Source organism: Megascapheus bottae, chromosome 3 (genome assembly GCF_031878675.1).
Source record: "Megascapheus bottae isolate mThoBot1 chromosome 3, mThoBot2.hap1, whole genome shotgun sequence".
In the NCBI taxonomy this organism is placed as follows: domain Eukaryota; kingdom Metazoa; phylum Chordata; class Mammalia; order Rodentia; family Geomyidae; genus Megascapheus; species Megascapheus bottae.
Window position 1 is genome coordinate 87,815,375 of NC_143511.1, and position 18,649 is coordinate 87,834,023.

Here is an 18,649-nt window from a genome sequence, read left to right on the forward strand (position 1 = left end):
TTTCAGCCACTCATGAGGCTAAGATCTGTGGACCTCAGTTCTAAGCCAGTCCAGGCAGAAAAGTCTGTGAGACTGATCTCCATTTAACCAGCATAAGTTAAACGTGGAGGTGTGGCAAAGCCCTAGTACAAGTGCACCACCTCCAGGGTGCTGTTCCTGCCAGTCAGGTGGGCCAGGCAGGACTGAACTGCAGGCAAGCACCTGAGAAACCACACAGGGATGGGTCGTCATCACCGTCACTTTCCACTAGTCTCAGGCCAGGCAATCTGAACAGGGGGGTCTCTAACTGCTGTAAAGGTGGTAGTCCACTGTCTGCTGAATGACGCAAGGAAGTGGTGGAGAGTGGGTGGTGATGGTGGCTGAACACACACGACTGTGGGTTCAGGAATAGTGGGCACTCAACAAAATAAATGTTCTTTGGGTTCCACCAGAGGACTCCATGAAACCCCACCTGGGTAGCTCTGCAGATCCATGGCGTAACCTTTGAGAGGTTTGTCCTCTCCACATGCCACTCTGCAGAGGAGCATGAATGAGGCAGATGACTGTCTGTACTATGGGCAGTCTGTCAGAAAACAAAAGCTCTACACAAAGGCGAGTAAACCCCATTGCAGGCTTAAGACTTTGGTATCTCTGGACACGAGGCCAGCAGAAACCGCCATACATCACCACAGAAGAGTAGTGCAAAACAATAAATTTTTATTTGTTCACAGTTAAACACAAGCAACTGCCTTGACATTTTAGAACATTCTAAGGACAGCAAACCCTTTGATTCCAATTTCCACTCACTGAGGTTGTACCATGTTCTCTTGCAGTCTTTATTTATGGCATCTGATGTGGACAGACATGCTTTTAAGGTGAAGGTAAGAAAGTTGAACCCTTTTGAGAAGAGGTGACTTTCCTCCATTTTACCAAAAGCAGTCAAAACATCGGATTCCATTCACAGATGGGATCCTTTAAACTGCATTAGCCACGTATGGTTCATCCATGATTGAGTTATAAAACTAGATTATGTCTTAGCAAAATCTGTTCCTCCGTAATATATTTGTGGTCCATAGTCGTCTCTTTGAGTGATCACTGATTCATCCTAGTGCAAAAGGCCTGGCTGCCTCTGGGATGAGCCAGGCGTGTGCTGTACAGAGTGGCACGCACCAGACCCTCCTGTCCAAACACTGTGCAAGGGAGGGGAGGAGAGGGGGGGGGGTTCTGGGGCCCTTAAACTCTTAAAAGATCTGTTCCACTGGCTAAACCAGCCTACTCTCCCAGTCTGTGGAGAAGGTTGTGGCACTGGGAGCTGGTAGACAGCTTCTTGGCCTTCATGAACTCATTTTAAGGCCAAAAGCCACGGGCCACGCAGATTCCCCTCATTGCAGCAGCTTCCCCCCACCTCCCCCCCCAGGGGGGGGCATTACAGTCTGCAGGGCACTAGATAAGAGATGGGGAATGTGGTTCCCAGGGCACACTGGGAAGCCTGATGGAAACAAGAGGCCTGTCCTGGCCTAAACTTGTCCTTTTACCTACACAGAAAAATTGAAATCAAGGGAAACAGAGGACTGCAGCAATCTGGGGGAAGGGGACAGGGCCATGACACAGACCGCTGGATGTAAACAGATACACAAACATCTTCCTATTGGCTTCCTTTCCCAACATTCCCTGCAGATCAGTTCAGGGCCTGGACCTTGGGAGGACACCTTCCAAATCACTGCCAATATGGCTGCTTGCTTCCTAGTGAGCCACTGACTGGGTGGAGCCAGGCTTCCCCGTGGACCACACAGAGTGCCCAAGAGGGTGGGTGATATTCCATCTGCACTGCCGTGCAGGCCAGGCCTGGGTGGTGCCAAATCTCCCTGCAGCTTACCCAGAGTGCCTTCTGCTCTGCCCTGATGCCCAATAAGAACACCAGCAGCATCCTGTGGTGCCTTCCTTTGTGCTTCAGTTCTTGATGGCTTCCCATGGTAGGCTCTAGTGTTTGGTGCAAAGTCTCACTAGCTGGTCCATGGCTCACTTAGTGTTGTTACACAGAAACACGTGCCTGGCTTTCTGAACTGCCACTTGAGCTGTGGGGTCCAGCTCCAAGGCCCATCCACACCAGTCACTCTGGATATCCTTTGAACAACTGCTAATGCTTCCTCTTTCTGCACTTCAGACGCTGCTACAAATGGCCAGTGCCAGGCACTTATTACCTGTTTGTGCTGCTTCGCCCCAAGGAGGCACTGGCCTCTGGCCATGGGCAGGCAGCATGGGCTGGACAGAGGCTAACTTTTCAAACTGTCAATGGCTTCCAAGCCTTTTTCCTGGTTTATGATGGTTTGTCTTCTAAGAATAGTTTTATGATTTCCCCCTAACCACATCACAAGCAGCAAGAACCTTCTGGAGCTTATTCTCAAGGTTAGGCGAGTCTTCTCTCTTGAAGGCTGTTGGCAAACCCTCAGAGACTACCTGTCTTAGCCAGTGTTCCGAGCACTGCGCTCCAAGGACACCTCTTAAAATCTCTTGAACCAGTTTTCTCATGTTCACATATCTGTTCCCAGAGCAATAGCGTTTGTGGAATTTCCATGGAAGTTCTATCGGATACAGATGTGTGCTGATGGACCGAGGTGGCTCAGGAACACCTTTCGTCCTACTTCTCCTTCCTGCTCCCTCACCCCAAATGCTACGATAGCGCTCGTCCCCGACCAAGTCCATGCTGCATGAGGCACAGACTCACCTGGACCGCAGATGGTCTCGGGGGAATCGGAGTAACTTTCGCATGTCAGCCATCACAGTGCTGGTGCCCAGTGATCTTCATGGAGGCCCTTTGTTTGCACCTACCAGGCTGCTTAGTCAGTTTCAAGAGAGACCTGACCTATTTATTACCTCCATTGTTCTAATACCTTTGCCTGGACCTTGAATGCCCCTTGGAAGCTCCATCTCCCATCACCTTTTCACCCTCAAAACAATACTTGCAACCCTGTCAAGTGATGCACTGACTCCAAGCATCTATAGCTCTCACAATAAAAGCAGGCCTTATCACTAGGTGAAATAAATCTATGGCCTTCTAGAACTCAAAAAAAGCACGAGCTGGAGTGCACCGGGAGGCCTGGGCTGCACACTACGTACCAATACCTAGGCTGGAGGACTGGGCCGAGGGCCCCAGCAGCAGACGTTTCAGAGGGCCTCCTATACTTCAGTCCACTACCATGCTGGGACCCTTGGCTCAGTCCTCCAGCCTCCCTTCCCTGCATCTTACAAGCTGTCCATTTAAGGTAGCTTGTTCTTTCTGACACTGGCCTCTTTTCCTTTGCCATTTGAGGAGAAGCTTTGCTCTGGGGAGGGGGAAAGCAAATAAAACCAGTTTTAGTAGTGCACCTGTAGTATTTTTCTCTTTCTGAATTAGTTCATACTAATCCCTTTCTGAAACAGAACCAGAAAAACTACCATGTATTGGATTGTAAGCTTTCCTTTGGACAAAGCTGAATTAAAAGTGTGGCATCACCAGTACTCCACTCTTGACATCCAGCTGGCAAGCTGAACAATCAGTGGGCACGCCCTCCTGTACGTAGGACATTCATCAGTTAAACCAGAAATCCTGACCCCAAACGGTCTCCAGTGAAAATTGCCATGGTGACACCGAGTGACAGAGTGTCAAATGTTCATTCAGCTGTCTTTAGTTAGGGAAGCTCGAATATTTAGTGCCACACTCAAAAGAAAAAAAAAAAAGTTTACTCACCCTCACACTCTGTAAGCTTTCATATGCAGTAAGATTTCGTACCATTACAGTTTCTCAACTTCTTCAGGCTAAACCCGTCTATTCTTTTCACATAAAGAATAGAAACAGGTAAGCCTAGTTCATTGGCTCTTTCCTGACAAATCTCTGCTTGCCTGAGCAGGAACACCAGGCAACAGTTCTTAGGCTTCTAGCATTTATTTCAGGAGCATATGTCGAGATTGTGTCCTCTGCTGCTGACTGGTGGGATGTCAGGAACATGTGGGGCAGCCCAGAGGGTCTAGGCAGTCAGGCCTCAGTACCCACCCTGGTTCCACTCTGCCATTCTCCACAGGGGAACAGTGCGGCAACATGAAGCTACCAGCAATGACTCTGAAAGTCAGATCTGGTATGAAAAGCTGCTACCTTTGCCAGAGCCTACTACCATGAATCAGGACTAAGCCTGAGAAATGCTGGTCACATAAACTCAAGAAACTCTGGACCTTCAGAGCCTTTTTGCTGCAGTAGCATCACAAAGCAGCTGACACACACAAAAGGTGCATGTGAACTCAAGGGGAGGCTAACAGGCCAAAAGGGGTAAGCAATGGCTCAGCCCAAAGAAGCACTTTCACACCTGCTAGAGCTTCATCGGTCTCTCCCCTTGCTGTCTGCAGAGAACAAGACTACCACCTCCATGCCCACCTGTGGGCAACATGGTACCCGCATTCCAGCAAATACCAAATAAATAAGAGGTAGTGGGGGAAGGAGGGACAAGAGTTTTCCCAAAGGGCAAGGAAGTGTGGCCTCCACAGTGCCAGCTAGACTGTCAAAATAATAGGCATTTGTTCACACTGAACTTTCGAGAAAGCCTATCAGAACTGCCAAAAGAACCTAAGAGTGAATGAACCATTGTTTCTCTAGATTTGCTGCTTTAGACACTGAACTTTAAAAAGATAGCAGTGAAAAGCAGTGCAAGTCTCCTGTAAAAGCCTTCGCATGACAACAAGCAGCTTTGCAGGCTATGTCCTTCTGGAAGGGGCAACACTGGACTTACCTGCAGTACCGCCAACTGCCTGGTCTAACCACGAGCCACCCAGCTATCTGAGCTTCAGGAAAGTAGACAGTGGTATGTTGGACTCCCGATGAAATTTGGCCTCATATTGCACAGGTTTGAAGGATGAAACCATTTGGGGGAAAGGAATGAGGAAATAAAGCTACCGAGGAACACACCACTGGCCCTCCATTAGTATACACTGCTAGGCAAATGAAAGACAGGTGCAGGGACAGGTGAGGGGAAGGTTAAGAGGCATTTCAATGCCAGATCCAAAAACCATTCTGCATTCGGTCAGCTGTCAAAAGGACCTCTGTCTCATTTTTGCCACGCAACGAGCAGCCACTCAAGACCCTGGAAACAGGAAAGCCTTGAACGTGCATTCACACCTCCTGTTCTATGCCAACAAGATGCAAGTTAACACTGACTGACCATCCATCCTCCTTAGCTGTGTTCGTGATGACTCTCATTGTAGTCCATGATACGGAGCTGTCCAACACTGTCCAGGGCTGGGGGCAATGGCTGCGGGCCACCTAGGTTGAGGGGACTCTTGGCTTCTACACCCAAGTCTTTGCCCAGTTCTGTCTTTAGAGTCTCCGAAAGGCTACTGATGGCCATGCCATCTTCATCACACTGGCTCTCGCTCTTATTACGGAACAGCTCCCGGGCCTTCATGCCCAGGAAGCTTTTGGAACTGGGCAGTGAGCCCACCGTTGGGATGCTGGTGGAGGGCTCACCCACAGTGGTGTCCCACCAGCTGCTCAAGGGGCCGGCCCTCTGACTTGGGGGTTTCTCTGGGGTAGAAAGCTCACTACTGCTGCTGCTGCCTCCAGCTCCTCTAGCTCCATAACTGCCCCGGATGCCACTGGACCTGGGGGTCTTGGCCTCACCGTTGTGCCCAGATGCCTCTTCATTGTGCCCTACCACAGAATCTGAGCAGCCATCATTACAGCAGTCAAGCCTGTAAACAAGATCCAAGAAGGAAAAAAGGAGTTGGTGACGGTGGCATCCAGAAGGAGCTATGGAATTACTGAACCTGAACATCAAGAGAAACTTAAGCATGACTAGTGATCTGCAATACAAATAGCAGATCAAGTGACTCCCTCTCTCCCAACGGGAAGACCCGTGGGCATATGAGGCAAGTTAGTGAATTGAGTGCCATAGCCCTGCCCAGAGGAACTGCCACACCCCAAACCACACAACACAATCCAGGTTCATCACAGGGCTTCAGTGCAACTCTTAACTCCTACCTTTCTTCCGCTGCCTCCGCTGCTTCTGCTTTTTCCTCGTCGAGTTTTTGCACGAGGCCGTCTTTCTCCAATCTGCCATACAAGTCTAAGATTTCCAACTCAAACATCTGGGTGATTCGTTTCTGAGCCTCATACCTGCTCTCTGCAGCCAGCAGCTGTCCGCTGAAAGACATAGACCCACCAGAACATGGAGGATTGCACTTCATAAAGAGCCCATCACTGCCCAGTCCATTCCAATGGAAGTTACCTGGCCTGGCTCTTGACATCCTCTAGGTATTTCTTCTGTTCTAGAAGAAGATGATCTTTCTTGGCCAGAAGAGATTCCAGTTCCAAAATCCGTTTCTGAGAGGTATCAAGCCTCTGATTCTGCTGGAGAACATGGCTTCTGTTTTTTTCTAGCTCTTTCCGATACGCAGCTTTCATCATTTCTACTTCCTGAAAAAAAAAAGGATTGGAGTTAATACTTAATAGAAACTGAACAAACCATGACCACTCTGAAAAAACACATCATAAATACTGAGAAGGCACTGCACGCAGTAAAAATATAATGATAATTTTCTGGAAAGGAAGTGTACATTAACTCAGTGACCCTTCCTTGAGATCTACCCCTAAAGAAAGTACCGTGCCATGCAACTGGATTCTCAGGAAGGTAACAGATCATAAAGTGAAACCTGACCTGGAATCTGACAAGTCCAATACTTCCAGGGTATAGAGCATCATAGACTGAAGCTCTGAACTGGCTGGCAGATAATGTGGCTGCTTCGGCTGTACTGTAGGGCTCCATTCTTCAGCACAGGCTATGAAAACACCTCTGATTTTTGCCTTAAGCACCAACACAGTTATTCCTCTGCACCCAGACTCAACTAACCAAAGTGGAAAATATTTTTTAAAAATTGTAGTCTGTGCAAGCTGGGCATGGTGGCTCATATCTGTAAATCCTAGCTACTCAGCAGGCTGAGATCTGAGGATCACACGCAGTTTGAAGCCAGCCCAGGCACTAAAGACCATGAGACTCTTATCTCCAATTAACCACTAGAAAACTAGAAGTGGTGCTGTGGCTCAAGAGGTGGGGCAGTAGCCTTGAGCTAAAGAGCTCAAGGACAACCAACAACCAGGTCCCCAGGAGTAGAGCAGTAGCCTTGAGCTGAAGAGCTCAGCGACAGTGCCCAGGCTCAGAGTTCAAGCTCCATGACCACTACCAACAAAAAACGTGACTGCACTGCATATGGACAGACTTTCTTCTTGTCATTACATCATATAACAACTAATAATACATTTACATTGTATTAGGTATTTCTATGTGATTAGAGATGATTAAAGTATATATGAGGATCTGAATGGATTAAATGCAAATACCATGCCATTCTATGTAAGAATATTGATCACTGTGGATGTGGGTATTCGTGGGACCTTAGTACAAGGTACTGAACCAGGAATACCCATGTGCTCCTATTGCTCACCAGCCTGACCAGCCCTTCTCGACCTCCTTCTTCCCTCCTCTACTGGCTGAATAAGAAAACATCTAACTCCAGGCCCAGAGGCAAGTTTAAGGCTACGATAGGATAGAAATGAGCACCACTCCATCCTGGAAGGATGGAAGTATGTACAGCATTTCTGGGAAATGTTTCTCACAGACAGAGAACAACAGGACATTTGTACATTAAGAACACAGCTGGCAAGTACACAGCTAGCCAAAAAATAAGGCTGACAGGTTAGAAGAACAGGTGGAGGAGTAGGAAGAATTTAGCTCCCGGATGTTCTCTCCAAACTGCCAACTTGAGACTTCTTGTCAAGTAAAACATGGCGGATCAGTTCATGACTTACTAAGGAAAGTATTCTGACTAATAATCAAGAGATCACCACCACCACTATAAAACATGCCCCAGAGTCTGAGATTGCCCAATCGAAGCCCACCTCTCTGGAGCTGTCAAAACCATGTGTCAGCAAATATCTTTCAAAGGTCTCTTCAGTCTGTTCATCATCTTTCTTCTCCCAAAGCCCTTCTGTCTCCAAAATAAATAAGGGAGCAGATTTCTAGAGAGGAAGTTCACACTCAACGTCCTCCCAGAGGCTGAGTCTGAATCTAAGGGCTGAGAGCTGAGAAACAAGGAGCAACTCAACTATGAAAATTAAGTTTCCTGAATTCTAAGATGATGCTTCTCCATTTGGCCAAAAAAAGAAATTATAAGCCCAAGAAATCCTAAAAGCCTGTGTGTGATGGAGGAGCTAGTGACAGGAAGCATCTGAGCATTTACTATTAAAATTCCATTCCTAGTTCCTTCACTAACATTACCTGAGGCTATCAGTAAAGTGACATGGAACTTTTGTCTCTACACCACTGGTGAGGCACTAATTAATGTACCAGCATCTCATTGTTGGCCTTGTTGCCAGGACTGCATGACCACAGGCAAAAACTAGACACAACATGAAAACAAGAAAAGATGGTGCATACCAGTGCACCCCACCCACGTCCTGAGAGGTATGTTACACAGAGGTGGCTCCCACCCTCATCCCTTCTGGATCTCCCTGGAGGAGGCATGGAGAAGAAAGGGAGAAAAACACCTTCACATATGCTCTGCAGCAATACCGCAAAGCCACACACCAAGGGGGTAGGCAGACAATCTGGTGATGGCTCTCCAGTGTGTGCTGCTGGGCTGGGGGCGGGGAGAAGGTGGGGAGGATGTACTTGGAATGGCCTTTCTATAAGATGTGCTACCTGAGTCTGTAGAGCTTTTTCAACTCAGTTCCACATCCCAAACCCATACAGGACTGCATACCTTGGTGGTATCTGAGTGCTTGTTTTGCAGTTGTTCCAAATAGAGCTCGTTGACCTCTCCAAGCACCAACAGCTGCCTGTTTAAGAACTCCATCTGCTGCTGGACCGACTCACTGTTTGACAGCTAACCAAAACACAAAAGAAGCAAGGTGAAAAATCAAACCACCCCCAAAGATATTAAACAGCCCTAAAGAAGCCTACATGTCCCAAGCTAGGGCACTGTAAGCAAGACCCATGGTTCTCAATACCCTGAAATCACAGCTGGCAGGGTGGGAGGCACCCAAGGGCAATGCAAATGGATTTTCAAAACTATTCTAAAAAGAAGCATAAAATGAATCTCATCAACCAAAAAAACACTGGATCAGACAGCAGGATATAGGATGGAGCCAGAGGAAAATCACCTATTTCTGAGTCACAGTCCTCAAATCATAAAGTTTTCTACTTATGTGGACAAGGTGTCAAGAAAGGGTTCTATGGGACATGCATGGCTCAGAGCTCAGTGGAGGCTTCTCTGCTGTGGGGCTATGTGTCCTACTCACTCACTGCCAGGAACATGGAATGAATCTAGACATTGCCAAATGGCCCCCAGAAGATGAAGAAGGAGAACAAAATCCTCTGCTGCTTGGTTCCCCAACACAGACACTCAAGCAACACACCTGATGGAAAAGGGTCAGCAGGCCTGTCTTAGGTCTTACCTTTTGAGAAACCTGGCTGAGCAGTAGCTCCGTGTGACACACCTTGTTATTGGCCTTCTTCAGCTCCACCCGCAGCTCCGCGATCATATTCCTACAGTCCTCCAGCTTTGTCTACCAAAGAAATCCGGCTGTGAAATTATGGCAGCACCGATAGGCCAGGCCTCCTGCTTGCTTGGTGCAAAACTAGGCATGCCTCATCCCCCCACTACTCTCTATTCCTAGCTTACTTGCTTCTTCTCTCTCCTTTTCCTTTCTTGCTCCCTTCTTGCCATTTTTCTAGCCTTTTCTCTTTTCTTTTCTTTTTTTTTTTGTTAGTTATGGGACTTGAACTCCGGGCTGGGCATTGTCCCTGACTCTTCAGCTCAAGGCTACCACCCTACCCCTTGAATCACAGCACCACTTCTGGTTTTCTGGTGGTTAAATGGTGATAAGGGTCTCACAGACTTTAGTGCCCCAGCTGGCTCTGAACCAGGATCTTCAGATTTCAGCCTCCTGAGTAGCTAGGATTAAAGCATGAGCCACCATGCCCGGCTTTCTTCTTCTTCTCCTTTTTTTTTTTTTTTTAAATATAGGGTTTCACTATGTAGTCCTAGGTGGCCTGGAACTTGTTATGTAACCAAGCTAAACTCAAAACTCTACATCTTGCCTGTGCCTCCCAAGTGCTGAGATTACAGGGATGCACACTACACCTGACATTTGACTTTTCAATTCTAAAAAGTTGTGGTTGATTTCTGAGTCCCTTCCTATTTAACAGAAAAAAAAGAGACCTTACGCTTGCAGTTTCAAACTGTATGTAAAAGAGCCCTGCGGCTATGCAGCTAACATGCCAGGATCTGCCTAGCCCTGCACTTTTGTGAAGGGAGCACAGCACCATCTGTAGGTCAGCATATGAACTAACAACTAGCCAGAGTGTTATACGGGGCAGCAGCAGATACTGAATACTTATAAATAATACCATATCTTGGTAAAACCCTGCTTTTGGTGAACACTGTGATTAAAAAAAAAAAGAAAGCATCACAAAGAGCATATATAGAAAAGAAAATGAGGTGCCCTTATCCAGTCTGAATCCAAGATCAAGATGCTGTATGAGAACAGGGCACTGGCAGCTTACATTTCTAATCCTAGCTACTCAGAAGGCTGAGATCTGAGGATCACGGTTCAAAGCCAGACTGGGCAAGAAAGTTCATGAGACTCTCTCCAATAAACTGCTCAGAAAAAGACGGAAGTGGCACTGTGGCCAAAGTGGTAGAGTAGAGTGCTAGCCTTGAGCACAGAGAGATCAGAAACAGAGCCTAGGCATTGAGATCAAGCCCCAGGACCAATAATAATAATAATAATAATAATAATAATAATAATAATAATAATAATAATAATGTTATATGATACCAACAAGTATATATTTGCATGTTATTTAAAAATCAGGTTTAGGCCGGGAGTTTGGCCTAGTGGTTAAAGTGCTTGCCTAGCATGCATGAAGACCTGGGTTCAATTCCTCGGTACCACATATAGAAAAAAGCCAGAAGTGGTGCTGAGGCTCAAGTGGTAGAGCTCTAGCCTTGAGAAAGTCCAAGGACAGTGCTCAGGCCCTGAGCTCAAGCCCTGAGCTCAAGCCCAGGACTGGCCAAAAAAAAAAAAAAAAAAGATCAGGTTTAGGGCTGGGAGTTTGGCCTAGTGGTTAAAGTGCTTGCCTAGCAGGCATGAAGGCCAGGATTTGATTCCTTGGTATCACATACATAGATAAAAGCCAGAAGTGGTGCTGTGGCTCAAGTGGTAGAGTTCTAGCCTTGAGAAAGCCCAAGAACAGTGCTCAAGCCCTGAGTTCAAGACCCAGGACTGGCAAAAAAAAAAATTTCTTTTGACTCGAGTGCCAGGGTACTCTATCACTTAGCGGTAGAGTCCTTGCTTAACATGCATGAAACCCTGTTTGATTCCTCAGTACTATGTAAACAGAAAAAGCTAGAATTGGCACTGTGGCTCAAGTGGTAGAGTGGTTGCCTTAAGCAAAAAAACTCACGGACAGCGCCCAGGCCTTGAGTTCAAGCTCCAGGACTGGCCAAAAAAAAGAAGAAAAGAGAAACTGCCAGGGGCCAGGCACAGTGGCTCACACCTACTAGTTACTCAGGAGGCTAAGATCTAAGGATCACGGTTTTAAAGCCAGCCTAGGCACTAAAGTCCATGAGACTCTTATCTCCAATTAACCACTAGAAAATGGGAAGTGGTGCTGTGGCTCAAGGGGTAGGATGGTAGCCTTAAGCTGAAGAGCTCAGGGACAGTGCTCAGGCCCAAAGTCCAAGCTCGAGGACCAAAAAAAAAAAAAGAGTGCCAGGGCACTAAAGGAGCCATGAACCAAGAAAGTTGGAAAGTTGATCTGCCATTTCAGAGGAGAGAATATTCACTTCAGTTAGGCTGAATAAGCTGCTATATTGTGTTTACCTGTAACTCCTGGCTCTGGTTGTAGAATTCTTCACGGTCATGTTGTAGCTGGCGGATCTGGCTATGGAGCTGGGTCACCACACTGTCACGCTGTTCTTGAAGTTGACTGTATCTGGTTTGTTCTTTCTGCAGACTCATTTTCCATATCTGAATGTCTTTTTCTTGCAACTTCAACTGATCTTTCTAGCAAGGATCACAGATGCCATTACTTTAGCTGCTGTCCAGCATGGCTAGTGATGCTTAAGAATAACACATGCCATAAACATTTTTCCAATGATCACTCAACTCACCTTAGAACTACATACTCAAGAGTCTCAGAGCTCTCTCCTGTTCTACTAGTTTTAGGTTATGCCTTTCCAAATTTCACATTTGGCAAATGCATCTCAAGTTGCTTAAGTTTTCTCAGGAATAAACTTATCTCAGATGTTCTCAAAAGTCCTAGCTATTAACACTGGAATGAGGTCACTAATATGTAGCACTGATAACGTTCACTAAAATGCTAAACATTTACCAACTACTTACAGTGTTTCAGGTATGGAGCAATGGCTAACTGAAATAATTTAGCACCACAACTTACAATGTAGTAATGTACTTACTTCTGTTTTAAAGAATCAGTAGCTGGGCAGAGGAGGCTCACCCCTGCAACCCTAGCTACTCGGGAGGCTCATATCTGAGGACTGTAATTCAGAGCTAGCCCAGGTAGGAAAGTGTGAGACTCTTATCTCCAATTTAGCATCAGAAAACCAGAAGTAGTGCTGTGGCTCATGGGGTAGGGTGGCAGCCTTGAGCTGAAGAGCTTAGGGACAGTGCTCAGGCCCAGAGTTCAAGTCCCATGACCTCACCCCGCACCCCTCCCAAAAAAAATCAGGTACCTATGGCTAATGCCTGTAATCCTAGAAAATGAAGAGGCTGGGATCATGGTTCAAAGTCAGCCTGCAGAAAAGTCCATGAGACTCTTATCACTGATTAGTCCCCAGAAAATCAGAAGTTGCACTGTGGCTCAAAGTGGTAGAGTGCCTTGAGTGAAAAAACTCAATAGACAACACCCAGGCCCTGAGTTCAAGCCTTATGACCAAACCCTCCCCCCCCCCCCCCCCCCGCAAAAAAAAGTCAGTAATGAGGCTTCAAAAGGCCTAATTACTTCTCAAAAGTAACAATTGGTAGAGCTAACAATGAAAGTTCATATGTAACTGGTCTGATACTTATAACATTATATATGCTTCAGTTCTGTTAGGAATTAACTCTAAGAGGGCTAGTTTCATATCAGAAGAAATAAAACACAACTTGGGTCCTTTCTACCATCATAGCCAATTGTAAGCAAACACAGAAAGTCACTTTTCCCAAGGCTTCTGAGTATTAGGTGATTGTGAGATCTATTATTCACAGTTAAACTTCTGAGATGGCTGCAATGAGCACGATGAACTCTAAATATGACTTGGCCATTGCTTTTTACATGCTCCCACATGACACAACCCAAAAGAGAACAAGGGCACTCCATCTTTACTGAGGTACTATCCCACCACAGCAGCACTGACTGAGGTAACCACCCTCACCAATCTCACCATGGCAACACTGACTGAGGTACTGCCCCCTCCCACCACACACACCACACACATCTCACCATGGCAGCATTGTGTTCCTCCAGGGCCGCTGCTCTGATCACCTTGCGCAGGAGCCTCCTGTTTCGCAGTGCATGCTGCTGCCTCTTAAAACGCTCATAGAGTAACTGGTTGTGCAGTAAAAGCAACTGGTCTCGGAGGGTGCGGATCTCATCTGAGGGAGGAGAGCCTGATTTTAAAGCAGAGGGAGGGTGGCAGAAATGCCTTTATATATTGTTCCATCAAACTCCCTCCCTCAGTGTAAGAAACAACTCTGCCAAAACCAAATCACTACGCAAATGACTGGTTGGTTCCCAGCAGCAACTGCTGTCAGTCACAAGAAGGGATAGAACTTTCTACCCTCCTCTCTCTCTCTCTCTCTCTCTCTCTCTCTCTCTCTCTCTCTCTCTCTCTCTCTCTCTCTCTCTTTTGGTGGAGGAGGGAGGTACCAGTCCTAGAGCTTGAATTCAGGGCCTGAGTTCTGTCCCTCCCTGAGCTTTGCTCAGAGCTAATGCTCTACCACTTGGGCCACAGTTCTACTTCTGGGTTTTTGGTGGTTAACTGGAGATAGGTCTCATGGACTTCGAACCACAATTCTTAGATCTCAGCCTCTTGAGTAGCTAGGATTACAGGTGTAAGCCTATTAAGCCTGTTCCTAATGAGCTACCAGTGCCTGGTTCTGTCTTTTGTTCTTTTTCTTTTTTTGGGGGGGAGAGTCCTTGGGCTTGAACTTGGGGCCTGGACACTGTCCTTAGGCAGTCTCAAGGCTAGCACTCTACCACAGGACCGCTTCAGGCTTTTTCTGTGTATGTGGTACCATGGATTCAAACCCAGGGCTTTGTGTATGCTAGGCAAGCACTCTACCACCAGGCCACACTCCCTATCCCTGTCTTCCTTTTAAAATAACACACCCTAATCTCAACACCTGCTCCAGACGGCCTTGGTCTCTGTGTGGCTGCTCCTTCACTACTATGCTCACCTGCATGTAGGGAAATCTCAGCATGTCCCTATCACTCAGGAAGTGCAGCATGAAGAAGACTGCATGCACCCTTTGAATTTCTACTCCCAAGTGCACAGCACTTGCCACTTTTCAAGTGGGATATGCTGAGTCTACAACCCCCGGTATCCTTATACCAAGCTCATCAGCCGGCTGAAAGGGTAGCCCTGGGACACCCTTCCTTCAAGGTCAGAAGAAGAACAGGAAAATAGGGACCAGTGGAGCTAGATATGGCACTAAAGTAACAACTTTACCTCCAAAGTGGGTCCAGTCAACAGACTTGCTGGGTAAGGACAACCTAGGAAAAAGTTTTAGAATAATGAAGTTTCGTATCAGAACTAGAAACATTTATCTGAACTTTTAATACAACAAGACTGTATCACTTCCTTATGGTCAGAATCTTCAATTACCTAAAAAAAAGTCAAACTCTTTTAAGTTCGCATGCAGTCGGGGCCTTAGAGGAAGGAAACAAGCAGGCAGGCCTCCAAAGAGGAGGAATCACAACACCACGTTGCCCTGGCTCAATCATGGCCTGGGTTTTGGGGTCAGCTCGCCAAGGATGCTGAGTGGGACAACACTGCTGCTTCCAGCCTTCTCCGTGGTGACACTCAAGGAGTAGCTCTCTTTGGAGAAGCTCCTGATATACGTCTTAAGACAAAAGCACATCATTTTTCTTAGCCTATTGGAGTCAAACTTTGGACAGGTTAAGCTCTTCCCTGAAAAGCTCTGTAAAGGATAATAAAGGCTGAAACTGGTATCTCAGATTTTTGAGACCCTGTTTGCCTTTGTGGGAAGGGGGTAGCATTAGGTCACTTGAATTTTCATAAAATCCTGATGATTTGCTCTTCCAGCTAATGAATTATGTCACAAAAATGATCTGAATTAGAGAAGGAAATACCAACAAATAGTCATATTCTTTGAGATACCACTTTGGTATTATAAAAAAGGTTTTTTTGTTTTTTTTTTTCATTTTGGTTCAAGTCATACCACTTGAACTCATGGGTTACACCACTTGAGCCCTCAACCTGTTTTGCTTTAGTTCATTTCTTTACTTTACTTTTCAGGAGGGTCTCATCATTTTGCCCAGAGCTGGCCTGAGTGTACAGATACGTACCAGCACACTTGGATTGTTTTTTTGAGAACTTTTTGCTCCAGCAGCCTTCAGACTATGATCTTCCTTCTCTGCCTCCCCTATAGGCAAGATAATTATATATGGCACTACACCCAGTGTAACCTCTGTGTGTGGGGGGAGGGGTAGGAGGAGGCAATAGGTAGGCACATTTTTGGATTATCACAGATTTGTCTGCCTAGACTGACTCCAAACCACGATTCTCAGATCTTAGTCTACTGAGTAGCTAAGATTATAGACATGAGCCACTGGTGGCCAGCTTATAACTGCATTTTTAAACTCCAATTTTCAGAAAAGCAAATATAAAAACATTTGATCACTCTAACAGAACAATGGCACAAGAATGGCCTACATTAAGAAACCTTATCGTGAAACAGAAAGCCACGTAAGGGCTCCTCCAAGTACATGTGCCCTCACTGATAGATAAGGACAAGCCACAGATGAGAGTCAAACAGTACAAAAGAGAACAACCTCTGGGTATGGGTGGCTAAAGCAACTTCTGCCTGCACCCTTGCATTTTCTGTGCTTCCTGACAGAAGCAGCGCCTAGGTCCCCTGAGGCTTACTGACTTGTTCAGTTCCTTGCTGTGGGCGTCTGCTCCCTGCTGTATCAGCCTGTCCAGTACTTCCATTGGGGAGGTAGAGGGCACGTAGTCTTGCTCAGGGCTTCCTTTCACCTTCTTTAACAGCTCCTCAGTCTTCTTGCTGACAAAGTAACAGGCAGTCTTTGGCAAGGCCACCTCAAAGAGATGATCATATGGGGGAGGCTGAGCACTTCCAAAGCCCGTTCCCTTCTGAGGTGGGATTTTGCAAGGGCTAGGTGTGAGGATACTGGTCTCCAGAGAAGTCTGGCGGTCCCTGTCCTCAGCGGGGCTGGAGTCAGCACCTCCACAGGGCAAGTCAATGGGAGTAAAGGCTTGCTTTGGTGTGTCAGGCCCACGCTTGTCCAGGGAGGAGTGGAAGGGCTCAGGGTTCACACTGGAGCCCCGAGTCCCAGATGGCGCTGAACACGTCTTCCGCTGAGAACCAGGGAGACTGTCTCGGTAGAATGGAGAGTCAAAACCTCCCCGAGGAACAGGATCTGCCTCTGCAGTGGTGATCTCAGAAAGCTCTTTAGATATTGCAGCTGAAAGAAGGGCAAAAAACAAGACAAGGCCTAATAAACATTCAGTAAGAGGATATCTGTTCACCATGGGGTTCTGTGCTACCAAGAACCAAGAACAGGGGTATGAAAAGTGACATTCTTATACTAGGCAGAAATCCCAGGAAAAGATATCCACTATTAACCACCAGAGAAGAAAACTCAACCAAACTGGGCATACTGACTCCAGATTCCAGTTCTAAGATAAAATGGGGGTCAATGTTCCTCTCCTCACAGTAATTCCACATACACTACCTTCTTCCTTGTCTTTTTCAATACTGTCTTCCTCAAAGGCCAGATCACCCAAAAACACTGGAAGATCACTTAGAGTAACAGAACCTTTGCTTCCAGGCAGCTCTTCTAAAGAGAAACAGAGACAAATCCAGTCAAAGAAATAAGAGTAAGCACAATGCTAATTGTGTTAAAATCAAACACATCTGTGATAATTCTTCCTATCAGAGTCTGGAAATGACTCTTTTCTAGGGTTACTACAAAAAGTTAAGATATTAAAACCCATCTAGTTAAGACTACGGTGCCAAAAATAATCCCACTAAACATACAATGCTCAGGTTTTAACATCTCTGAGAACAGATAAAACCACATAGCTTGACCAGTTTAAAACACAGAGCAGTTGTTTAGTACAGTAGCTTAAATACTTTTTTCTTATTAGGTTGGCTTTTAGAATTCACTATTTCTTTTCTTTTTTTTTTTTTTGGGGGGTGGGTCATGGGGCTTGAGCTCAGCCTGAGCTCTTCAGCTCAAGGTTACCACCCTACCCTTGAGCCAAGCCCCACTTCCCATTTTCTGGAGGTTAATTGGAGACAGGAGTCTCAGGTTCTTTTGTGCCCGGGCTGGCTTTGAACCTGGATCCTCAGATCTCAGCCTCCTGGGTAGCTGGGATGACAGGCGTGAGTTACACCGGGCCCACCTCTACTTCCTATTTCTAAGGGCCAGCGTTCTGTGACAATCCAGTGTTTTATGACATTTCCACCTAGCTTTGCTTTTACATACAGATAGCCCAATTGGAAGAGACAGTGTAGTCTCTCATTACCCCAAAAGTTTACCTAGTCCTCTATCATTCGGAAGATGGTGCTGTCTGTGTAGACAGGGCCTTGCAGTGTCAGTTCTCTCTTCCTGCAAAGATAAACACTATTTATACCACACAGTAAAAAATGCTGTATATATTCTTTAGAATATATGGTTTAAAGTTCTAGTCAGTGGTTTTCAAGTTGTCCAATCTCAGGATCCCTTTCCATTCCTAAATAAAAAGATCCTTAAGAGCTAATTGTTACTATATTGGAAATCAAAACAGAAATTAAATAAAAAGTTTACTTTAAAACTAACAAGGGGGGTGGGGGCGTTGGTCTAGTTGTAGAGTACTTGCCTAGCATGCACGAAGACCAGACCTGGGTTCAATTCCTTGGTACATATACACAGAAAAGCTGGAAGTGGTGCTGTGGTTCAAGTGGTAGAGTGCTAGCCTTGAAGAACCCAAGGATAGTGCTCAGGCCATAAGTTCATGCCCCAGGACTGGAAATTAAAAAAACAAAAAACTAACAAGGGTCTGGGAGCATGGCCTAGTGGTAGAGTGCTTACCTAGCATACATGTAGCCCTTCAATTCCTTGGTACCACATACACAGAAAAAGCCTGAAGAGGTGCTCAAGTGGTAGAGCACTAGCCTTGAGAAAAGCCAAGGACAGTGGCCAGTCCCCAGTGGTTCATGCCCCAGGACTGGCAAAAAAGAAAAAAGAAAAAAATCTGCCAGATGCTGGTACCTTATGCCTATAAACCTAGTTACAGAGAAGGCTGAGTTCTAAGGACTGCAGTTTGAAGCCAGCCCGGGCAGGAACATCTGTAAGAGTCTCCCTTCCAAGCACTCACTTGAATGCTGTGACTC

The 18,649-nt window shown here is 46.3% G+C and overlaps 1 protein-coding gene across 6 annotated transcripts in view; it reads right to left on the reverse strand.

Annotated features, from left to right (window-relative positions):
* Positions 1–676: 676 nt before the first annotated feature.
* Positions 677–18,649, reverse strand: part of Tsc1 (TSC complex subunit 1) — a 61,241-nt gene continuing 43,268 nt past the window's right edge. For 5 of the 6 annotated variants that reach the window (XM_090330876.1, XM_090330875.1, XM_090330877.1 and 2 more), the window contains 11 exons: positions 17,816–17,885; positions 17,007–17,111; positions 16,181–16,736; positions 14,737–14,780; positions 13,509–13,675; positions 11,888–12,070; positions 9,455–9,565; positions 8,761–8,883; positions 6,231–6,418; positions 5,984–6,145; positions 677–5,694 (listed from right to left, as the gene is read on the reverse strand). In XM_090330876.1, coding sequence (XP_090187002.1) covers positions 5,178–5,694; positions 5,984–6,145; positions 6,231–6,418; positions 8,761–8,883; positions 9,455–9,565; positions 11,888–12,070; positions 13,509–13,675; positions 14,737–14,780; positions 16,181–16,736; positions 17,007–17,111; positions 17,816–17,885 — 2,226 coding nt within the window. In that variant the 3' untranslated portion in view covers positions 677–5,177. The remainder of the gene's footprint in view (positions 5,695–5,983; positions 6,146–6,230; positions 6,419–8,760; positions 8,884–9,454; positions 9,566–11,887; positions 12,071–13,508; positions 13,676–14,736; positions 14,781–16,180; positions 16,737–17,006; positions 17,112–17,815; positions 17,886–18,649) is intronic. The other variant, XM_090330878.1, reaches the window with a different exon arrangement.